The 24120-nt window shown below is 43.0% G+C and overlaps 4 protein-coding genes across 10 annotated transcripts; 2 read left to right on the top strand and 2 right to left on the bottom strand.

Annotated features, from left to right (window-relative positions):
* Positions 1-174: 174 nt before the first annotated feature.
* On the bottom strand, positions 175-9018 carry LOC132259382 (uncharacterized). 3 transcript variants are annotated; one of them, XM_059756998.1, is made up of 5 exons: positions 8852-9018; positions 8368-8778; positions 8180-8300; positions 417-467; positions 175-352 (listed from the first exon to the last, which is right to left on the bottom strand). In XM_059756998.1, the coding sequence occupies exons 1-4, from the start codon at positions 8901-8903 to the stop codon at positions 464-466; spliced, it is 588 nt and encodes a 195-aa protein (XP_059612981.1). In that variant the 5' UTR covers positions 8904-9018; the 3' UTR covers positions 175-352; positions 417-463. The 3 variants fall into 3 exon arrangements, with proteins under 3 accessions (XP_059612981.1, XP_059612980.1, XP_059612982.1); XM_059756997.1 differs by having other exon boundaries at positions 177-467; XM_059756999.1 differs by lacking the exons at positions 175-352; positions 417-467 and adding an exon at positions 2416-3059.
* On the top strand, positions 503-8171 carry LOC132259383 (uncharacterized). Of its 4 annotated transcripts, XM_059757003.1 has the most exons (4): positions 503-605; positions 5156-5302; positions 6942-7015; positions 7094-8171. In XM_059757003.1, exons 1-4 carry the CDS (start codon positions 554-556, stop codon positions 7316-7318), a joined length of 498 nt encoding a protein of 165 aa, XP_059612986.1. In that variant the 5' UTR covers positions 503-553; the 3' UTR covers positions 7319-8171. The 4 variants fall into 4 exon arrangements, with proteins under 4 accessions (XP_059612986.1, XP_059612985.1, XP_059612983.1 ...); XM_059757002.1 differs by lacking the exon at positions 503-605 and adding an exon at positions 1757-2032 and having other exon boundaries at positions 6942-8171; XM_059757000.1 differs by lacking the exon at positions 503-605 and adding an exon at positions 3096-4868 and having other exon boundaries at positions 6942-8171.
* Positions 9019-9082: 64 nt separating the features above from the next.
* On the top strand, positions 9083-12746 carry LOC132259435 (vacuolar protein sorting-associated protein 35). 2 transcript variants are annotated; one of them, XM_059757073.1, is made up of 4 exons: positions 9083-9171; positions 9457-9655; positions 9717-10388; positions 10682-12745. In XM_059757073.1, the coding sequence occupies exons 1-4, from the start codon at positions 9169-9171 to the stop codon at positions 12217-12219; spliced, it is 2412 nt and encodes an 803-aa protein (XP_059613056.1). In that variant the 5' UTR covers positions 9083-9168; the 3' UTR covers positions 12220-12745. The 2 variants fall into 2 exon arrangements, with proteins under 2 accessions (XP_059613056.1, XP_059613055.1); XM_059757072.1 differs by lacking the exon at positions 9083-9171 and adding an exon at positions 9200-9289 and having other exon boundaries at positions 10682-12746.
* A 186-nt stretch (positions 12747-12932) lies between these two features.
* On the bottom strand, positions 12933-23750 carry LOC132259437 (uncharacterized peptidase C1-like protein F26E4.3). Its single transcript, XM_059757074.1, has 4 exons — positions 23521-23750; positions 14735-14911; positions 13673-14673; positions 12933-13611 (listed from the first exon to the last, which is right to left on the bottom strand). The coding sequence occupies exons 2-4, from the start codon at positions 14898-14900 to the stop codon at positions 13441-13443; spliced, it is 1338 nt and encodes a 445-aa protein (XP_059613057.1). The 5' UTR covers positions 14901-14911; positions 23521-23750; the 3' UTR covers positions 12933-13440.
* Between the last annotated feature and the right edge of the window lie 370 nt (positions 23751-24120).

Below are 24120 nucleotides of genomic sequence, written 5' to 3' on the forward strand. Positions count from 1 at the left end.
CGCGCTGGGATTTTGCACAAAAGCCAGAAGTTATGCAAATGAGTTTTGGAGGGAAAAAAAATCCGCAATTTTCACTGCCAAAGCAAACTCAAGCGACAGATAAAAGAAGAGACAATTCACAACCACGTATGAGGAAGTGAAGCCGTGAGAGAGAAGAGTGGAATCAATGTGATTTTATAAAATGAAACTTACAGTTCTTATCTCATGTGAGCTCATTTGCCATCCGCACAAATACGGAAACTTGTGTATTCTTTTCTGTATACACACTTCTTCACCAGCAGCACAAATTGAGTTCTTCCTCACGTCTCATCCATCCTCGTCAACTGTGTCATCCCTCTGGGCTGTATATCTTCTGCCATGAATGGGTGGAATTTGTAAATTCACCTACTTTCGGTCAAGGAGACACTGAGACTCACATCTCGTGAGGCAACATCTCGTCAGTCACTCTGCAGAGTGCGTCCGTTCACCTGCGGAAGAAGTTGTACACAAGCGTGATTTGATTTTCCCTGTTTTCCCCCCAACTAAAGTGTCATTTTGGACAAAATTGCAGAAAATGTTGATGATTTCTGTTCCTGAACGAATGACTTTCGATCATTCGGCAACGAGTAAGTGATTTTTCACCTTTTTGCACCCACACGCCCAGCAGTCTCTTCATCCCAGACGACATCACACCTGGTGCATGATGTCTTGACGACTCAATAAAGTGCAAAATGATCTTGAAACGTGCAACACAAATAAATTGCACTTTAACTCGCTCGCGTGGAAAAGCGCTAAAACTACTGCTTTTCTCAAAACACAATTTATGTGCAAATTATGATTGAAGACTGTGTGCGAATAATGGACAAGAATACAAATTACTGCAAGTGTCTCTGTTTAGGGGAGAACATGAATTTTTCACGTTTCCGCACTCTTGTTGTTATCCTTTCTCAGTATAAGAGAGAAACAAAAAAAGGTTTAGCATGGAATTTTTCATGATGGAAATTTTCTCCAACAAAAGCTCAAACTTGTTCTTGCACGCGCGAAAAGAAGTGCTGTAATGTAAGTGATCTGTTGATAAAAACTCGCTCCAAAAGTCTCTCATTTGAGCAGATTATTCTGGTTTCTGTGAGTCACAGAAGAGAACAACAGTCACGTGAAGAAATCAATTCTATTCTAACGAATTCATTCATTAACTCACCGCGGAATACCTCTAATGTAAATATATTGGAAGATAACCAGTTAAAATGCCACACGACTAAAAATAGCATCAATTTAACGAAAGTTGTCTAATTAGCCAGAAAGGCAAGCAGTCTGCGAGTCTATTGCACTCTGCTCTCTTGTCACTTATTTGGTCTGCAACACCGGGAAAAATTCCATCCGCCACGATGCGTTATCGCATGTGACTAAGAAGACAGATTTACACACGTCTAATTCTTTCAGGAGCATACACACTTGTCTCATTACCTTCCGTAATCTTTCTCTCTTCTTACATACTGCGTGACTATCGTCTCATCCGCGCGATGCAGGAACTTCGTATATACATATGAGTATTAAACGTCATCACGGGTTTTCGCCATGGTTCAACCACGTATCAAACAAACAAGCGAGAGTCATAAAATTTCCACAATCTATCCCCACATGTAGTGAATCTTCTTTGAGACATGTTTTCCAGATGAAACAACGCAAACATTTCAATGAGATTATAAGGACTTTCCAGGTTGATTTGCTTGAAATCAAAATCCCCAGAGAGACATTCTTCTAAACAGAGTCGCACACCACATCGTCGTCAGACCTCAGAGGAGCAACATTGCAACTCTAAATGGTGGCAAAAGTTGGTGGTGTGCTTGTGAGGAAATTTGCACCAAATTCTCAACTCAATAGCCCCTCACAGTGTCGTGATAATCTCGTATCATTTGCAATTGTGTGCTAATAGATGCTCTCAATAGTCGTTGAGAGATTCTGAACCGCTGATATTTGTGGTGCTCCACACAGTGAGCATCCGCAGTGGACCCACAACATTCTTCCACCCGGACTTCTGGTCGCTTGCGAGACAGTGAGTATTTCTGCGGCAGTGATGGCTTTACTCCAAAGACGTGGAGTGCAGCGATTGCACAGTGATTCTCATGTCTCGCCTTTCCGTGCTCACTGACTGAAATCGTACGTGTATAAAGTCATTTTTTCCTCGACAATTCAACTATTCAATCTACTCCTCCAACAATGGCAACAGTAATTCGCCAAATATTTGCCAAAATGTCCATCTTTATGTGCCACTTCTTCCACTTGGCTTCACACAATCCAATAAGACGACGAATTGTCTTTCCTCGTCCTTCACAACGGTGTACAATCAGTGGCGAAGCCCAGTGCGAGACAGTCAAAGCTCCCGGAAATAAATATAGAGAAGCAAAGAAGTACGACGAAGACGTTATTCCGCACCCTTGATTATTGCAAATAAAATGATACTTTATCATTCTGTGTTGCGTCCATAATTTTATTTACCGGTAAAATGAGTTAATGTATTGTTGCGTTATCAATGGTGTCACTTATCTTCTCAGTATCCGCAAATAAATAATAAATGCGAGATCCTCCTCTCAAATTACACACACACACGCGCGCGCACTTTTCTTACCTCGCCTCACCGTCTTCATACAGGCAATGTGTTAGCAATAACAATTATTGCTTATAATTTGGTTATTCTCGCCAACATTTACTCTACATTACATACATTTAATCTGTCGGGGGGCGATCAATTGCTAATTTACTCTGATCATCAATACTAACGCTGTCACTTATTACTGCCCCACATCATTCTTAATAGTGTCATTCATTATAGTTGTTCGCTCAGAAAGCGACAGCGGAGGACACATTATACAGCGAGAGGGTGGCAAATTTATGTGGCATTTCACGACGATAGCGGTTTCCAAATGGGGCACTTTGTTACGTAATCCACTATAATTGCTAGATAATTACACATGTCACATGTTTTTTCACCGAAAAAGGACCCATTTCACAGCTTGACCTTCGGAATTCTCTCAATTTCCTCAAACAATTCCTCCGCTGTCTCGCAAGATTGTTGATATTAACTGAAACAACATAAAAATAAACACATTTCTTGGGCATTCTTTGTGTGATTATGGAGAAAAAAGTGCGTCACTCGCATTATTTGAAGACCCCCTTATCTTTATAGAGAAGAACACAAACACACCGAGATTACATAGCGAATTCTCTCTTGGTGAAAAGAAAACAAACACACAATGCTACTAAAGAGATGTCTAATTGAAGCCTTGAAAGAATATTTAAATATTCACACAAAAACCATTCAGTTGCACGAACTTTATCCAAATTATTACAATTGCACACTGTGCACATGGGAGGCAAAGACGAGCAATTTTCGGCAAGATAACGTGAAAATTACCATTTCGCCACTAGTCGAAAATAAGCATTATTATGTTGGAAAATGTAGGGAAATAATAGGGAACAAGAGCATTTTCCCACTTCCCAAGTGCCTCAATTCCACAACCCAATGTTCAACCTTCATTCGGAGGAAAAAAGGAAATGTGTTGAAATGTAATAATAGGAATTATCACCTGTATTTATCCATTATTATTGTTCCCTATTTTGCTCATCCCAGAAGAAAAAACGAAAACGAACACAAAACAAGACACAAAAACATTCCATCAGTAAGCAAACATGAGTCAGAGAGTGAAAGACCTTCTCTTGGTCAACGTGATCACATATATTGTGTCCCTTGCAAGCCTGAAATAACATCCAATGATGTGAACATGAGAAAAGCCATTATGGCTTTAATTAGACGCTCAGATCACTTTGGATGGCACAATAGAGCCTTTAATCATTTTTCCTGGCAGAAATTCGGATTCTAAGCATCAAAATTTATCCTTTGGTTTATTCAAAAGCCTTCGCATAAAATCAACTTTTTTCTGAATACCAGAAGAATTTTTGTAACCTAACTCGAACTCTTTGTTGTGCTCATTTTAGAACTTCACGCTTTTTCCCTGACAAATACTTATTACAGATCCATTGCACATTCACTAGTGAAGGTCTGTCAGGTCATTAGACTGTCTGCAAAAAGGCACATCCAAACGGTTTCACCGGCCGGTGGACACGAGCATTTTCGGTCAGGTGCAATTTATGTAAAACACGTGCCCCTGCACGGTAAATAAAGCGAGAGATAGCGACAATATGTAAGGAGCAATGTATCGTTCCCACCATCGCATTTTAATACATTAGTGCCAGCAATAATACACCTAAAGCACTTTATCCATCGCCTCGAATTTCATATTGTGCTGTAAATAGAGAGTGAGAGGTGGGCTGATAAAGTGAGACGAATAGACACACCGTTGAGCATAAGAGTCACAGACATTTCGGTAAATTCTCATACAACAAATTAGTCAGTCGTCCAGCAACTTTAGTCCGAAATTACCGCTCGTTGAGAAGGCATTGCTGGATGAGGAAATAGTTTGCTATTATCGTGCAATTGTGAAATGGAAGGAGAAGAATGAGTGTGATAAAACATTCTCCAAAAGACATTTTCTCCACGAGACAATTCTATTTTATCACATTGCCACTAATTTGTGGGGGTGCTTAAAAAAGTTCTGCATAGAGAAGGGAAGAAAAGTTAGTGCCTGTGCCATTTGGAGACTATCTCTCTCGCCCGTTTAGACGCCTTTTTTCTGTCGGGACAACTCTTGAACTATTCCTCCTCGCCCACCCGAAAAAAGGAGAGGACATAGCATAATCCAGAGGATAATTGTGGTGGAGCAAAATCATTTATCACCCTCTCTCGTGTGACCCCTTAATTTCGACTCATTTGTATCCAACGCACGCCACCATGTGGACTCGAGGTATGCGTTCCAGAAACGATAATATTTCAGGTAATTATTGGGCCCAGTCGAAGAGGTACTTGTCGTCAGCCAGGTACCTGCATGACCTTAAGGTGGACAGAAACACCATCATTCTGGCATCATTACACACTCTCTTTTCTTCACCTCCTGGAATTATTACCATATTCGCCTCCCACCGTCATTCGTCGAGCAAAGTCTTCAGCAGTGCGTAACAGAGTGCAAACCGAAGATATTAGCGCTCTCACAATCCACCTCCCTCACACCTCTCCACACGTACAATATGTGTTTACCCATAATTGATCTGATCATTCTTGCAGTTATGACGCTGGAGGAGTCGCGACGAACGCAGAGACCGTATCGCTATGGAATGATACTCCTGTGCTTTGGCGCTCTGGCCAATTGGCTCGGTCTTGCCGAAAACTACTCAGATCCCATAAGATACTTGGGAGTAGCGTGTATCATAGGTAAATATTTACGCCAAACATTCGTTTTCTACTCCCAATTAGTCCCAAGATTAAAGCGCTTCGTCCATACAACGAGCATTCGATCGCGCCTTATCGATATACTGATAATTCGCATTAGGCATTTTATACCTCGATTGCCACTTCTTATGCAAATACCGCAAAATTTGCGCACAACAGTTACGAAACATTCAACATCGTCACATGTAGACTTTTTTCACCACTTTACCCACTATCTAAACACAACTGCTTCTGTTAGGCTCTGCCGAGAGTGGAAAATGATTTTGCATAAAGCATCATTTTGTGATTCACAACAAAAATCATATTCTCAAGTTCACATTAGCATACTTGTTAGCGACTTGGTAACGGTCGCAATCATGTGAATTGATAAAATGAAAACATCAACATTTATCAGCAATGACAATACCCGTGGCCAAGAGTAATAAAATACATATTTATCGAATTGTTCTCTGCAACAGTTAGCTATATTGACAAAGGGAGTGTTTGAGAGTGACACAACTTGCAGTTCTTTTATGCTAGTCAATACGGAATGATACGATAGTTTATTTATAGACTTCACAAATAATATTACGCTCTACTTTCGCTCATGAACAATACAGAAGAGCGCAGCCATATTTTACCTCAATAACTTGATGAATTTGTAAACAAAATTTCACGAGTGGTTTTCATTCAAAATTTGATAGCGTGATATCAATGAGTTGAATTTACATTACAGTTCTATCCTGTGATCAAGTGATTCAAATTAATCTAAGATTCGATATTTCCAGAATTCAATTCAACTATAAAAGTAAATAATGAGACCATATCCGATACTTATTTTAATCTAGGCTTCTAATCACTGTCTGAGTACTTTCAAATCATGACAATTATGTGAGCTTTTTACAATAAGAAACTGCACATAAAATGTACAAATCAAGTTTCAGAATTGATTACAAAATCCCAACACGGCATAAGCTAAGCAAAGCACTTACCTATCAATCTACATTCTTTTAATTGTTGAAAGTTTAATTTTTACCCCAATTAGTTTAGTGTCAGCGAAACAGAAAAAAATAAAATTATTCCACAATTCTTCCTTAATGACTAATAATAAAGACCATCGTCTGCAATTTTTGTTTTGATATAAAATACAGTTTAATTACAAAGATAAACGTCACACACAGTAATAAGTGTAAGAATGTTTTGCTGTTGTCAAATGAAGTGTAAAATAGAAAGCTCTGCGCTGAAGCAGACTTTTTGCACTTTTTACCATCAATCTTCCGCTAAATTTCCTATTTTATCAATAATTTACAACAAGAGTGTGTTTGATTAAAGTGGAGACAAATCAATGAACTCTCCTCCTTTCGATGCCAATACAATTGCGAAAGGCACCTTTTGTGGCACTCTCATAAAACATCCTAGGAAAGGGACAAAGTGGATTAGACGACATAAAGCCGCATCGTAAAAAATCAAAAGACACAAGAATTTTACGGCCACAAGTGGTGAATCAATTGGGAAACCGCCCTCTTGGGCATATTCTATAGGGTTTGTTGATGGACTGAGCGCGCTTTCTCCTCTGCAAGAAATTGCGACAGGAAGTAATTAAATGCTGATGATGTTTCTCTTCTGTTGCCTATTTGAACAGCCGGAGCACTGCTAATATGTACGGCCATGTGCTGCTGGCTCCACACTCCGCCGCGAACAGGCACATCGGATGACGTGAGAATCTACCGTGAACCGGATTTAACCCCATCGCGACCGACTCACAGGAGTTATGTGTTCTTTTCCCTCTTGCAGCACACACAAGATCCTTCCGTGCACGTCATTGGCGGCGTCTCGGATGAGAATCGCCGCGAAAAGCCGCCCGATTACGACACAGTGGCCGTCGCGCCGCCCAGCTACGACGACGCCATAAAGCTCACGCCGGCCGCCTTCCTGCATCCGCCCCAGACCTCGCCGCTGCCCTCCACGAGTGCCTCCGTGGCCATCACAATACCCGCGAGTGAACCCGCGTCGCGGTGATTGTCACCAAGTCCGGCCAGGAGGCACGCCAATCTGCGCCCCCCGGAGAAACAGCGCTGTTGAGCAGCGAGTGATTAGATCCACGGTGCCGATACGAGGGTGAAAACACGGACTTTTTACATCGCGCCACGCCGGATGAATTAAAAGTGCGCTTTAATGGCCATATAAATATAATTTTACTGCTTAATTGTCTCAGCGACGCTGATCCCTTCCTATTTATAGACTCAAAACTCCGCGTGTAGACAAGAGGAGAGGAATAACTTGCGAGTACTTAACATTTTACCATCAATTGTTCCACACTGCTAATCAGTGTGGCTTTTCTAGCCTTTAAGTCGTGCACGAAGAGCGCGAGCAAAAAAAAGAGGTGACAATAGATTAAAATCTCGGTGACTTATGGCTGAAGAGCCACAGCGTCAATGCAAATGTACAAATTACTGCCTTTGGCGCTCAATCAACAAGTGTTGCCCCGAGAATTTGCTCAATTTGCGCCTCCCTCGAACTGAATTCAGCGCTCTGAAGTTGTGATTCTTCACCGAGATTTCAGAACTTTTTACACACACACAACATGATTCAGTACAGAGATTTGGAGTGGCCGGTAAAATGGCAAGATTTTTGTCAGATAATCACAGCTTCAGTGCGTCGTACGTAAACTGTACTTATCAAATTTCCTGTCCTCTTAACAGTCGCACGAAATACCGCGGAGAAAGAAACTCTAATCTAGTTGTTTAGCGTAGATGATAGAATGAGTGGATCTGTGAACTCATTGGAGTCTCTTCACCATGTGATAATTCATTATCAATAGATATTGTATAATTTTGACTATACATATTGTAAATAAACTGCGTATTTTGAAGACTTTACCTGAGTTCAGCACTGAGGATCGTGAATCCCGTGGAAATCTCCTGGTTGACGAAGTATTGATACTCCCATACGCACGACATGTGAATTGACTCTGCGTGACTGAGGGAAAAGGCGATGTTTTCTGTAAATACACAGATTATTTCAGTCAAAATTGCCTTTCAATTTCAAATAGCAGAGAAATTTCTCACCCTTTACGAGTTTCTTTATTCTAAACTCTTCCTCAAATGCCTTCAAAACATCCTCGACGAATTTCTCAATCTTCTTCATTGTCCAGCTCTTCAAGACGATTTGGCTATTTGCATCCAATTTAGCCAATGCTGAGATTTGTTTCTTCACATCTCGAGTCTTTATTAAGGCATCATTCAGAGTAGTTAGTAGAGACTCCAGTTCCTCACAGGAAAGCTTCAAATCGTCCGGAAAATGTGAATCCTTTTCAAGTGATTTGCATTTGATTGTCTCAATTGATCTACACACGGATATTCCTCTCTTATGAGCTTTGTTCCAGGATGCATAGCTATTCGAGAGGTGCTGCAGAATCACTAAAAGCCGTTTGGTCAGCGGACAAGCGTCCTGGGCAGGAGATTTTGGAGATTTGAATGCTGTGAAGAGGTAAAAGAACAACCCGGGAATTTATTTTGAGGTTAAATTCGCATTCTTCTGCACAACACTTACAGAGATTCAAGGAATCCAGCGATACATTATGCCTCGTCGGAGTCCTGGACATCTTATGAACTATATTCTACACTTTTCTAATCACATTAGCGGAAATATTCACGGAAATTGAGGAAAATCAAAGAGAATCAGCACATTGAAGCTCGGAAAACAACAACACAGAGCTTGGGAAATGTTCCTCCGCGGGCCGCTCTTTCGGGCATCTTCGACTACAGTCGGGATTCGAAATCCGAGAAAATTATCGCCGACGAATGTCAAGAATCGATTTTGATTAATATTTTGCTGGCTTTTATCAGGAAATTTCACTGATAAATATTATGGTAAGTGCACGGTCATTAATCTCATTCAACAGTTCACACAGCAATACAGTGCCAGAGCGCGATGTATCCCTGGAGCACGCCGTCCTACAATTCCTCGGGTGGTTTGCGGAAGCAAATGGTCATTTTTCTTCTCTTCTCTCACTCATTTCCCCCCGATATCAATGCTCCTTATCAGTGATTGGGACTTGGAGGGTGTGTTTAGTGCACTGGGGATGTGATATGGGGAATTGGAGGTGCTTTTGTGTGGGTTTCCTGTAAGCTCATGTGAGGTTATGTGTCTTGCAGCCTCAGACTCCAGTCAATTCGGGCATGGATGAGCAGGAGAAGCTTCTGGGCGATGCCATCCAGGTGGTTCAGAGCCAAGCATTCCAGATGAAGTGCTTCCTGGACAAGGGACGCCTCATGGACGCACTGAAGGGAGCCTCAACGATGCTGGGAGAACTCCGGACGTCTTTGCTCTCTCCCAAGAGCTACTACGAACTCTGTGAGTGTATCCACGGGAAGATTCTCTGCCTGCAAAGTCTCTAATGCAATCTCTTGTGCAGACATGGCGATAACTGATGAGCTGCGCCACTTGGAGCTGTATCTGCTGGACGAATTCCAGAAGGGGCGTCGCGTTCCGGATTTGTACGAGTTGGTGCAGTACGCCGGCAATATCGTACCCCGATTGTACCTCCTCATCACCGTGGGACTGGTGTACATCAAGACGAACGGCGCCCTGAAGCGCAGCATTCTCAAAGACCTCGTAGAGATGTGCCGCGGCGTCCAGAATCCCCTGCGAGGCCTGTTCCTGCGCAACTACCTTCTCCAGTGCACGCGCAACATCCTCCCCGACACGCTGGCTTCCACGGAAGACAACGAGGGCACAGTGTACGACTCCATTGACTTTGTCCTCATGAACTTTGCCGAGATGAACAAGCTGTGGGTGCGCATGCAGCACCAGGGTCACTCGAGTGAGAAGCAGAGGCGCGAGAAGGAGCGTGAGGAGCTGAAGATCCTCGTGGGCACGAATCTGGTGCGTCTGTCACAGCTGGAAGCCGCTACTCTGGACACGTATCAGCGCCTCATCCTGCCCGGCATCTTGGAGCAGGTGGTGAGCTGTCGGGACGCAATTGCGCAAGAATACCTCATGGAGTGCATCATCCAGGTGTTCCCCGATGAGTTCCACCTGCAGACGCTGGATCCCTTCCTCAAATCCTGCGCCCAGCTTCAGTCAGGTGCGTTGCGTAATCACTGCGTGCAGAGATTCTCTCTTGCATCTGTATGGCTCAAAGTGCAGGAACTGGGGGCTGTTTGATGTTCGCTATTTGTGGAATTTGTGTAGTTTTCATGTGTGAGCGATAAGGCGGACGATGATAATCCAGTTTGTGGTATTTTTCCCCGCCAATGACTTTATATCGCAATTTCATTCGCTCTTTTTTGGGCGCTTCAGATACACACTGAATTTCTTCGCTGTGCATGCGTTTTTTTTGTGCTAGAGCAGCAGCTATATTCGATCTTTTTTTTGCAGGCGTCAATGTGAAGAACATCATAATCTCTTTGATCGATCGTCTGGCGGCTTTCAATCAGCGCAATGGGAAGGGCATGGGCGCTGGAGACGCTGGCGAGGGCGATCTCACTGCCGAGGTGCAGTTGTTTGAGGTGTTCAGCATCCAGATTGCGAACATCGTACAGGCGCGCACGGACATGCCGCTGGAGGACACGGTGTCCTTGCAAGTGGCGCTGATCAGCCTGGCGCAGAAAGTGTACGCTGATCGCGTGGATTATGTGGACAAAGTGCTGGAGACGACCAATCACATCCTGGAGCGTCTCAACATGACCAGCATTTCGCACACGCTGACAGTGAATCAGGAGTTGTCGCGTCTCTTGCGGATGTGTGTGGACTTCTACAGTGTTCTCACGATTTTGCAGCTGAAGTTCTTCGCACCGCTGCTCGAGAAGTTCGACTACAATTCACGGAAATCGCTGGCTCTGTATATTGTGCTGAACATCCTGGATAATGAGACGCTGATACCCACGGCCGAGCAAGCGGACAGTGTGCTGACGATGCTGGGTCCGTTGCTCATGGATCAGGAGGATCAGCCGGCCACGAAGCCGGACGCCGAAGATTTCGCCGAGGAGCAAGGCATCGTGGCGAGATTTGTGCATCTGCTGAAGGGTGACGATCCGGATACACAGTACAAAATCCTCCAGATGGCCAGGAAGCATTTTGGCCAGGGTGGTGGCGCCAGAATAAAGCATGTGCTGCCGCCAATTGTGTTCCAGGCCTTCCAACTGGCGCACAAGTACAAGAGCATCAGCGAGGAAGACGAGATGTGGGACAAGAAGTGCCAGAAGATTCTGCAATTCTGTCACGGTACAATTTCCGTGCTGGCCAAGTCGGAGTTGCCCGAGCTGGCACTCCGGCTGTACCTTCAGGGGGCGCTCTGTGTGGGCCAGATCGGCTACACGAATCACGAATCTGTGGCCTATGACTTCATGACGAGGGCGTTTTCGCTGTACGAGGACGAGATTAGTGACTCCAAGGCTCAACTGGCCGCCATCACGCTCATCATGGCGACCTTCGAGCAGATGACGTGCTTCAGCGAGGAGAATGCCGAACCGTTGAGGACCAACTGCGCCCTGGCGGCCTCGAAGTTGCTCAAGAAGCCCGATCAGTGCCGCGCTGTGGTCACATGCGCCAGTCTCTTCTGGAGCGGGAAGCAGAACGGCGGCGAGATGCACGACGAGAAGAGGACGCTGGAGTGTCTGAAGAAGGGCGCCCGGATTGCGTCGCAGTGTCTGGATCAGGGTGTGCAGGTGCAGCTGTACGTCGAGCTGCTCAATCACTATATCTTCTACTTCGAGGCGGGACACTCGGGCATCACCGTGCCCATTCTCAATCAGCTCATCTCGAAGATCAACGAGGAGCTGCCCAACCTGGAGGCGTCCGAGGAGACGAAGCAGATCGAGATGCACTACCAGAACACCATGGCGCACATTCGAAATAAGCTGGAGAGCTCAGAGACGGGCCTGGAGGCCGCGTATGCGGGAATACAGCTAAACTAGACGTAAGTCCATCCAGTTTATCCACACCAGCAGAATCACACTTTATCCTCTATTTGAAATACTGTTTCAACGTGGTGGTGAGAGGTGAGAATCTTTTCCATGAGATATGTGTGTAAATAGGGGTAGAAGAAAATGTGGAGGGAAGAAAAAAATTGAGGATATTTATTTTGGATTTTCACACAAACACATTATTAGAGATGTTTTCTGCTCAAATAAAAGGCAACCGTGAATGAAATTCCCCCCAAAAAGCCCCTCCTTTACCTAGTATTTTTTATTATTTAGAAAGATATATTGAGGTGAAGAAATTCGCATAAGCATTGATGATGAGAATTCATGAGAAAGACACAGTTTTACGTGGATATTTTTACAATGTAGAGAAAGTGAGAGAAATTGTGCACTAGAAATTGCAAAGCTTCTTTCCCAATTTCCCAAGAGGCAGAGGAGAAAATCATGAACGAGTGAATTACGAATATTGTGTATAAATGAGAGATGATAAATAAATTATAATCCATTAATCAATGGTTTAACTTGTTCTTTTGATAAGACTTTCAGCCTTGTTCGAATGCGTAAAGAGCGTAAGTTGGACGGGGCGATGAAGCATGTGCTGCATAGAAATGTGAAATAAGAATGGAAACATGAAACATGCATGAAACGTTAAATGATTTTGAACTGAAATCGCCACAAACAATACGGTAGAAGAAAAAAGCGTGTGGTCAAAAGAACAGAGTTTATTAAAAATCTAAAAGACGTGTGTTATAATACACTATTTTATGGTGATGCTCCATATCAGTAGAATCATCTGATATCGCAAACTGGCATTGATTTCCAAGATTTCGAATCTTATGACAATTCTGACACGAACACCTGTTTTTATGTAGTAAAAATTACAAAATATGGTACATAATGTATTTTGCTCCTTCTCTCTCTCTCTATTTAAATTACACGAAAAAAATCTATAAATAACACAGATGCATACGTAAGCGAATAGGACGCAAAATCCTCAATTTAAAAAATATCTCGTTGAACATTTCGCTCTACGTATAAATAATAATTCTTATAGTGAAGAAATGAAGATTTTTTATACACTCTACGACGCTCCTTCGCGGAGGCAATACAGATATGATTAAATTCGCTCAAATTGCATGATTGCGCGTTCGTGAAATAGTGAATATTTCGGTGCATAAAGCAAGAGAATCGGGTTTGATGGATTTTGAGAACACACTAGAAGCGACGACGGGCAAAAGACTGCGCCACGCGCGAGACCTTCTGTTTTGTGAACACATCTGCCCATGAGGCGAGCACGTAGTTTTCGATTTCGGACTCGTTGGAGCCACGAAGGATGCGGAAGAAGCCGTCTTCTCCCCACCAAGTGCCCCAGGAGTTGGCGGCAATCTGGAAAAGACAAAGAATACGTTAAATTGTCCAGACAAATGTACGATTTTTGGGACTTTACCCAGTATTTCGTGACTGAATAGCCATCCTGCTCTTCTCCCCATCCGACGATTCTCACTGAGTGGAAGCCACTCTTCTCAGCGTGATGCGACTGGGAGTGCCTGTAGATTCCGCCAGAGTAGCTGAAGAAGTCCCTGTAGACGCGCATGGTAGCCTGAACTGGACCCGATCGCTGGATCTCAGCCATGATGTCTGTCTCGTTGTTGAGCGAGTACGCGGGACCCATTTGATAGAAGTGCTGGCGAGGCACTTTCGTCGGCAATTGGCACCGGAGGGAAGACAAATCGGCGCCTCGATGAACTTTGCACTTGTTCCGCGATGCTTCGTAAGGGTAGCACTCTTCATTGGCCACACCAATTCTCCTCAGATAGTTCCAGGCCACGTCCAGGTGGCCTCCGTTGCAGCCGCGCTGCTTCCTCACGCACGACAGCAACTGTTGTGGCGCCAACTGAATTACCTCGCGACCCTTGGAGAGAATGGCGAAGCGATCAGAGCCCACGGATGTCGTGGAGACGGCCCAGGATGAGCCACACCAGCCCTGGTCGACTACGTGAGACACGAAGCCTGGCCACTGCTGGCGAGCGTCGAAGGATCGCGGAACTTCGCCGCGACGACTGGTTAAGCGTGTCATGGCCTTCACAGGATAGGTCGGCTCGAAGGTGCCCAGGCGAAGATCCAGTCCGTCTGAGTACTTCCTGCCCCAGAACTCTGTGTAGTTGGTCGCTCGCCAGCCCAGTGCGTCTGAGGCAGTGCTGAGAGAGTGCAGCAGATCCTCGTCCACGAGGCAAGTGTCTCTGTCGCAGATTGTCTGCCCATTCGGCTGGCAGTGGCAGAGATTGCAGTTGTCTTTGAGTGGCGGATCGAATTGGGTGAAGTAGTTGCCTTTGTGGTGGCATCTGAGCACAGGTTCCGGCGCCAGGCCCAGACACACTCTTTGGTAGTCTGGGCAGCAATCGCCATTCGTCGTTCGGTTGCAGAATTCGTCGCAGTAGCAAAGAGTTGCTGGAGATCAGAGGATAATGAATTGCGATAGAGTATAAAATTAGCTACTCGATAGACTCACTGGAAATCGGAACTGAGCACGTGTCTTGGCGGCTATTGCAACATCCGCCGTATCTGGAGTCGGCACAGTAAGGTCCGGGGAAGTCGTCGTATTGCGCAAGAAGTGGCTGAATGATGGCCAGTAGACACACAACGCCCGCCGCGCTCCATCGTATGCTCACTGCCATGGTCGGGCCTCCTGAGCGTCCGCGGAGAAAGAAAGAGAAACCACTCGTTAGTACAATTATACATCGCCGTCGCTGCCCCAGTGAATTTGTCAAGAAAGCGCTAATAAAAATATTTGTCGATGGCAAAGGTCATTGTCTTTGGTAGTGTCTGCAATTGACCCACATTCGCCGGCGCCGAAATGAGACAAAATTCAAATTAAATATTTGCGAAGCATTTTACAGCATGTCCCAATGTTGTCTGTTGTTTCTTCTCTGAACACAAGTCCAGAGCAAATTGATGGCAATTCTCACGTCTTCTTCTTGCGCGCGAGAAGCTGCATTATTGACATTGACTCTGGACGTCTGCTGATCCTACAGCCAGACTGCGCATGTTAATTGGGCGCTAATTAGTGGAAAGAGACATGTGAAATCTTCCTCGATGACGACATTGGCAAACCCAAAGGTACAAATGTTTAGACAACGAAGAACACCTCTGCCAAGTGCTCAATGGGCCGCAGTGTTAATCTACTGAATGGCATGCGGAAAGAAGTACACAGAGATCGTACAATTCTCTGCCCCGAATATTTTTAGCGGCCAGAGGAACAAGCGTCAAGTGCAAATTTACTATTTGTTTATCTCTACGCCTTAAGATACCCATCGAGTGATAGAGAGAGAGAAGATCTATGGCAATTTTTCACTATATTTAATTTTCCCCGCTTTTTACAGCACTCCTCTGTCTATTTATGTGGTAAATAATTAGAGGGAGAATCGAGTATTGGATTGTGTAAACATAGCAAAAAATATGACTTGAAAGAATTCGAAGCGTGGCTCCGTCAGATGAAATGATAATTGTTACGACGAAGATATAAGGCAAGAGAGTATTTTTGCTCATTTTCGAGCGATTGAAGCCCTAAAATCTGCGTTTTCAAGTAGAACTATTCGGCAATTAACTATTTCCTGGAGTAATTCTTCGTCTTTTCTTGTGCTATTTGAATGATTGCCCCAGAAAGGGAGGAAATCATTATTTTAGACTATCAGAATATATGTAAATTTATGCCCAGAGTGAAATTCTCTACGGAATCAAATCGCGAATGAACTCATTGAAGTATCTTATCTCCCAGTGAGCTGCACTTCCCACAAAAGAAGCGCCAGTTGCAACATTGAGGCTAAATAAACATATTGTGTATCTCAAGCAAAGTTTGAATATCAACTTCCCAAGGAAGAATGGAAGCCTCATTAGACAGTAATTGGGCGGCGGGAGAAGAAATTCTCACCCTAGAGCAACTCTGGGTGATCATGATAGATCACAGGCGAAGACTGTGATTCAATGCAGAGGAGAATTTATTGATATTAGCGCTGCGATGATGCCACACAGTGTTTGCCTCCAACTCTCGTGACTGCTCCATATGGGGAGTATTGATGATAATGATTATGACATGAATGAAAAATTGTTGAATGCATTTAACAAACATATTGAGATAGATCAGAAGCTGCAACGGCAATTCCGAAAGCCATCATGATAAATCAAATGCACACACACACGATGTTCTCTATTTGCTCTGGCGCGCATCCTTTGTACTCCAGCATTGATAACAATTTATGGCAGAAATTATTAATCAGTGCGACTATCACTTGATATGCACTGGCGAATGCGTAAGATCTCCCTATAGAGTATCAATCAATTCCATTAGAGTAAGTCATAAATAAACTCCTAGCCCACTTGCTAATTCCCTTGGGTGTCGAGTCAAATTTATAGCCTGAGCAATTTGTTAATTTGTAATCATGATTTAATGTGACGCGATCAAGTCCAAGGTGTAGTCAAGTATTGTTTTTCTCTGTCTGTGCTTAATTGACTTCTGTTGGGACAGACACAAATTCCATCCGAGTGTGAGACGCCTCAACCAGAGGCTAGTAAAGAGAAGTAAAAACGCTTGATTGACACTAGTCGACATCTCTTGAGATTTGTTAATAGTTTTTCATAAACATTTCCCCTCCTCAATCCCACTCTATAAATCCCCCAGAAAGAGCTGACAATATACTCGAAAGAACTCTCACATTAATATTTGTCTGACTGCATCCGGAATTCAATAAAAAAGAGCAATTACTCTTGAGCAAAAAAAAGGGGGAAAAGAACTACGAAATTCTAGAGATTATGGCAAGAAGCATTTCTCAGCATTCCTTTTGCGCGACTCAATGTTTATAAATAAATCAATGGTAATTGTGCACATTATATCGATATTGACTATTAATTGCCAATAAATTTGTGAGCGAAGCAATTTCACGGAAGATTGACTGAAATGCGCGAATTGAGTCGTAAAAAGACAGTTTAGCATTGCGAATCAAGTGCCATTGAAATGCTCTGTGGTGAGAACTGGAGGAGCAGCAATTGTCAACCCCTTGGAGAAGTGTTGCGGAAGGTTCCAGCGATGGAATGTGGCACTTTGGAGTGGCTGTGAGACACAATATTGGCAGGAGACGTGAAGAGCTCCCGCAGGCCAAGAGAGTGATCCGTTAAGATCAGCCAGCAAACTCTCGAGATGAAATTGATATGAGCTACTCCCCCATATCGTGAAGTTGCCAGCAGCGAGAGCGATACGCGATCATACAATGGGAGTGTGTGAATTTGTTGGAGAGTCATTTGGAAAAGTTAGAAAATCCACCGCCCACGAAACGGATTTGTTGCATTCGCGAAGCGAATCTCTGGCATATTTCAGGCAACTATTCACCATGATCTAAATACCCAATAAATGTGATCACACTCGAGGAGTCCACTTTTGTGAACCGTAAAAGGCACTTTGTGCAATGCACTTGAGTCGCCCCGGAGGCTGAGAGAAGAGGAAACTCCTCAGAACACGACGCACGACGTCTTATTGACACCACGCACTTTATGATGGCAATTGGAGGCCTTGAGGGATGATTCCGCATTATCTTATCTGCCGATAGACAATTGTATAATTGTTCTCATTCACCCACAAAGTGGCATCTCTTCTTCTCCGCTAATTGCATTCATGTCTGACGCAGAAGTCGCAACAATTTCCGCGTTACATTCACACGCTCTAATCCATGACATTGAAAGTGAATTTACGACGGGGAAAATTTACTAATTTTCCGCTTCCACCAGCTCTGATGATGAGTCTGTTGACCACAAAAATTGGTCTGTGCGAAATTCTCACTCTCTGCGCGCTGATGAATTAAACGATGGCGTCATTTGCATAACTACACCAAAACACCGAGACACTGATTGCAAAATTTACGACGTGGCGCACAAAAAATTATGTCATAAAGCGCCTGTTTCCACTCATTTTCCAGCGGAGTTTGTCCCCGTGCGATTCATTTTTACGGAGCGATTAGGACAAGAGGCTCGGCATTTGCATAATTTATGTCATCACACTAGAATTCGCCACATGACGCTCTCATTCGCGCTTATCTGTTCCGCCGACGAGATCAATTGACACGATCGAGTTTTTTCCGCGTGTTTCTAACATTTCAATCCTTACTCATTTTCCCTGATAATCTCCCCAACAATGTCACAACAGTGTGTGTCCATTTACAATCAATTCAATCGAGCGATTGATTTATTCACTGTCACAATACTGCTGACGAGAAATTCTCTTTCATATGCGATATATGAATATTTCAGAATTAAGGCATCTTATTTCAAGGTGCCTAGAAAACAATGGTGGAGTGGAAAATCATATTCCAAATACCGATGACTGGTTTTACAAGACTTGGGAGTGGTAGTTTTAATACTGAAGCCTACATTATAAGTTTACTCAGCTTCCAGTTGATTAACTTTAAGTCTATTCCAATTAACGTGATTTTGATACACATTTTTCGTCAATTCATGAATCTAGAATTGTTTTTATTACAGATCGCAAGATTCTGTTTATGTATCATTCTTTTAAAATATGTGGTATTTTTTCCACAAAACCCATTGAGAAGCTTCATATGGAAATTTGAATTACAGATTAACGAGCATCACTCAATGTTGCTGATCTTTGGTCACACACTTCACAATAGCCTGTGGGGGTGCTGCTCCAAAGCCAATTTGCAAAACACCTTCGAAAGTGTGTCTTGCAAAATTGATAACTTTTGCATAATAAATTGGACAGCGAGAAGTTTAATTGAAAAATTTGTATGCGTTATTGATACTCTCGAAAACGATTCTACCCAATAAATCTCATGGCGTGAGTGCAGCACAATCAAAATAGTTTTGATGCAAAAAGGGGTGTCACAGTAACTGGACAAACTTGACCTGCATATTAGGTGTCTCTTGGCGAATTGCAGAATTGAGCGTCGATTTTGAATTGACCACGAGATGATCTCCGGTTTGAAGTGTTGGGGAATTTATATTATTCCAATCTACTTTTAGCCACATTGTTCGTGTGAATGGCAAGTTCAAATTGCCATATCTTGGCCAATATGGTGAGGAGTGATCAATTTTAGAGAATGTGCTAAAATGGCAACAATCCGGATCTAATGTCGCTTTCAATGATTATCGGAAGAAGTGCCATGGCTAAGCAAATGTGGGTAAAAATGTGTAAATTTAATCAGTTTGCCGCGCTGTCGTGACAAACATCAATATTGTCATCTGAGGCGAAATTGAGACATGCCGAGGAGCGACAATTGAACGCTCAATGGGCGGTAATACACTCATGAGATTGTGAGTGAGACGCGATCGCGTCTGCTTGGATGGTAAATAGCAAGAGTGATTATCTAATTATGGGCGCCAAACCAGATTCATCATCATCATGAGTGTCTGACGTGATTTCGCAGAACGGATGATCGGCGGGGAAGCCGCGGAAGTTCCAAATGCAAACATCGCGCCTCAAGATTACTATTAGTCTGAGAGAAGTGTGTGTTTTGTATTTGGCTGCTCCGTAACAATTAAATAGCGTCCAACCTTGGATGTTTCGTCGTTGTCGTCAATGGACATTTTTGACACTTTCGCCATTATATGGTCAATTGGGGAATTTATAGTGCCTTCAATCAATTTTCTCACTCTTCCTCATTCACCAGCTAAGATCTCATGTGCAAAGACTCTTGGGAATGCTCGTCTCGTTTCGCCTTCAATCCTTCATTTGAATTCAACCACTGAATGAAATTTTTATGACTCTTCCATTACATTTATTGCTTCTACCGAATTCCAAACAACTCAACATCAGCCAAAACACAATTTCCAAACATCCCAAGTCGTAAAGTGAGAAAATCTTCAAGTACTTCAAATCTAATGGTGCGATCACACTATATATTTTCACATCAAGATTCTTAAGATCAGAGACTGAAGTAATATGGATTGATCTCAAGTTGAACTCCTCATTAGACAAGCTAGCGAATCTCATTGTGTTTTTGGGTATTCCCAAAAATCTGTGGCCCAAAAATTCCGTGTGAACGCACCCTAATCCTCTGATGCATTCTTATCTAAACTTGGCGTGTGAAGTCATATAATTCGCTGGGAGATGTAATAATAATTTATTGCACTCATTATGCGATAACCTATTCACTTGAATTTTCTATTATGAGTCGCTTTTTGCTGATGTTTGTTTACTTAAGTGCTCGCTGGGATTAAAATTGTGCTATGGATGAGTGTGAAGATTAATGTTTTCAATTAATTGGTGGCCGTCATGGGTGAAAAATTGTCTCTCACCGCACAGGCCGAAAGGAGGCGACAAGAGATTCTAATTTTTCCACTTAAGAATCAATGGATGTAATAACCAAACTAGATAGCATTTCAATTTTTCGGCCTTGGACTCCACCAAAGTGTATTATTATGTGTTTCAAGTCCAGCGAAGATCACTGGCTTCATAATTTCTGATTTTATGTCTTGACTTATCGCACGGCCCGAAAGATATTCAAACCCAGCAAATACCAATTTATGATGTTTCGTGCGAGATTCCTAATAAATCCGACAATTTCACAATCTCTGGCTGGCGGATAAAAACCATCGCGGAGATCGTCTCTCGCTTCCAAAACATTCTTGCGGCGACGAAGAATGCCAAAAAACACACGCTATATGGCGTCTTCCTAAAGTAAATCCAGATTAGAGTGACTTTTTGTCTATTCGTCAGGCTGGTGAGTATCTTAAAACGGGGGCTTATCACTGGGCCATAAGAAGCGGCACAGTGACTAGAGGAATTCCATGTGTTCTCTTATCGCATGAATAATAATCTTAATCACGACACCGCAATAAAATTTCACATTGTGGAGTGTGAATCTCCTCTGGAGTGTATTGCTAATTGATTTTCAAGTGAGGAAAAATCATTTTAAGTGCTTATTTGTGCATTTTTCGAGATAATTGAAACATCTTCAGGCAAAACGATTAGCAATTATCGCAAGGAGTGATAAATGTTAATTAAAGGAGACAAAATTGAAGGGGTTTGTGCAAGAGAACTTTTGATAGATTGCTTCTTTATCTCATAAATTCTATCCTAGAGGCCAATTGCTAAATCCGAGTCTATCAAGAATTCAACTAATTTGACCAATTTGCGCTCTAGACAGACACTTGACAGCCTCTGGACACGAGCATATGCGCCAAAAGACCTGTCGAAGGCATTCTCGATGATTTGTGGCAAATGATCACAAAGTTTTTGACATGCTCGAGGGGCTGGAAGCTGGCCTCATTCCTAAAAATTGGGTTTGTTCCATAGAGAATGTCTCCCGGGCGTTTTTGTGCGATCATCGCTGTAGAATCGATGTGTATTTTTCCCCTCGTTCACACAAGAGAGTGACAAGAAGGTAAATAGTGGGTTCCATTTGCTCATATTTAGGCCAATGTGAATCTTACTCAATTTTCCTCAACATTCGATAAGATTGTCACAAGTTGAAACTCATTGCGATTGACTGGTTAAACGTGAAACTAAAAACTACTTTATATCAAATTGATGTCTTGTCTTCAGTATCTGAAAATCTCATTAAATGACCGATAAATCGAGAGACTTTTGGACTGCTGAAGCTAAATCGATGTGAAAAGTGTGATTAGGTATGGATTATCAATGGAATTCGGTGTAAAAATAGACATTGCTCGAATGTTTAGACACAACAATGGGATCTCCAACAGGAAGCACATTAAGATTGCAATCGAGCGGAGACCGAAAGGGGAAAACAGAGCACTTTCGATCGACTCTTATCGCGATCGCCTCCTCCACCTATAAAATTCCTCAATCAATGCAGCAGCAGTTCTTAGGCGGACCACATAAATTACATTAGCGATCCGGTGGTTATTGTTTAGCGCTCAAATCCGTCATATGTGCCCCCTTTTTGTGCATTCAGGCGATTTCATTTAGCAATTTATAGTGAATTTTTCATGCAAAATAAATAAATAAATCAGCAGCAATTTCAGATCAAACCGCACAGATTAGATGGGAAACACATAGTATTCAAAGAATATTCCCCCTATAAATTGTTTACTTTATGTACTAATCGCGAAAAATTCTGCGTGCGATAAAATCCGTAAAGAGAGAGAGAAAGAGGATATTTTCTCCATCGCCCTCAATTTGAGTCATAGTGACATCACGCCTTGCAAGTGGAAGTTATTCACGAAATTTTAAGAATTCACAGAGATAAACGTACGAGAAACACTTTATGAATCTTCACAATTTGATCGTGTCATCATACATTTCCTCTCTGCCATTCAGTCAGGCACATTTCCCAGAAGTTCTTTATCATTAAAATTAAACTGCATGCCAATTAATCATGTGTGACTATAAAAAAGTGCAAATATTATTTACATCTCCACAGAAAGCATCATTTTTATCGCTCGCAATGTGTTTTCTTCGTCTGCATTTCGCCATGTACACAATTTTTAGCCCAGCAATAAATTCCTTTTCTTCGTGTATATTTTTGGAATGTTTCTCTCTGGGTGAAAAAAGTGTGATCTTACATGTGTCTCTTATGGCAAATTTTATTCAGCAAAGACAAAGGGGAAAAAACAACTCCGCAATTTGCACAAATATCGAAGAGCAACACTGAATCTTAAAATGTTTACGGTGAATGAGATTCTTCGGGATACAAAGGAAGTTCGTTGGAAAGTAAATTTTAGAGCAATCAAGTCTGATACCGCTTTAAATGCACGAGATGTGAATTTTTGCAATCTACATATTCGAGCTTCTTAAGCAGCGTAAAAAACAGTCCAATGTCTTATTGTGGTGTACATTTTGCTATCTCCACATTTGTGGGTCTCTCTGTCATTCTCTCCACTTTTTCTCGCACTTTCCCACCCACAAAAGAGAAGCAAAAGTGTGTTTAAGTAGGTGTTTTTGTCACCGTAGAATTCATGCGATCTTCACTTCTATGTCCTACTAATGATTGCGCACGATTCACACGATCGACTGGAAACTGTGTGTGCAGAAGCGAAAGAAGAATTTGGCACTATTTTGCCAGAAGGCGAAAATTGATGAAACTTCTCGTTAACCATGCATTTGCTGATGATAGAACGGAAAAAGTATGGTAAATCAGCAAATAATCCGCCAAAAAAAAACATTCCCACTCACACGCGACACTCCGGACTTGGAGACATTCATGCAAAAATGCTGACGAGGCGGAATAAAAAAAAAACAGAGAGTCAATAAGAGATCTTCCCGGGAGGTTAATGTAAGATCACTCTTTCGGACATGGACAGAAGAGGCGCGCGAGATTCACTCACTTTTTTCCGCGCAGCGTCTCGAAAAAGCTGGGATGATCTTCAGGTGATGGATCGGCACGAGGATCACAGTGATGTGTTTGGCCAGCACTTGACTGCGAGATGGTGATCTTCAGAGCTCACACTCCCTACTGCGAGGGAGAGAAGTCGCTGCGGTGTTTCCTTTCCCTGGATGATCGCGCGCGGGTGGGAGATTCTCCTCGGCTGATGCTTCGAAGTCAGAGGCTCACAAAATACTGATTCTGATTGCGAGCTGCGCGAGGAATTGGCGGGCCCATGGATGTATGGCTGAGAGTCTCCGTTTGCATGTGAGACACTCGCACAAGTGCCTTGTGACGAAGGTGCTGACAAGGCACACAATCTCTCCCTCTGCGAGCCCATCATTTGGAGGCGCATGTACACGAATTCTTCAGTGGTGGTTTCACGATTAAAATTGATATCGGGGGAATTTAATTGATGAATGCTCAAAATGCTCTTTATCAGTCGCCCGCCCGCCCCCTTTTCTCACCTCTCGCGCGCACGGCTTCTGTTCCAACACACCCATCGCCTCATATGCTAATTCAATCAGTGACCAAAGTGATCTCATCGCGATGCTCACGGAAT

Source organism: Phlebotomus argentipes, unplaced genomic scaffold, assembly GCF_947086385.1.
Source record: "Phlebotomus argentipes unplaced genomic scaffold, Phlebotomus argentipes genome assembly scaffold_18, whole genome shotgun sequence".
NCBI classification, from domain to species: Eukaryota; Metazoa; Arthropoda; class Insecta; order Diptera; family Psychodidae; genus Phlebotomus; species Phlebotomus argentipes.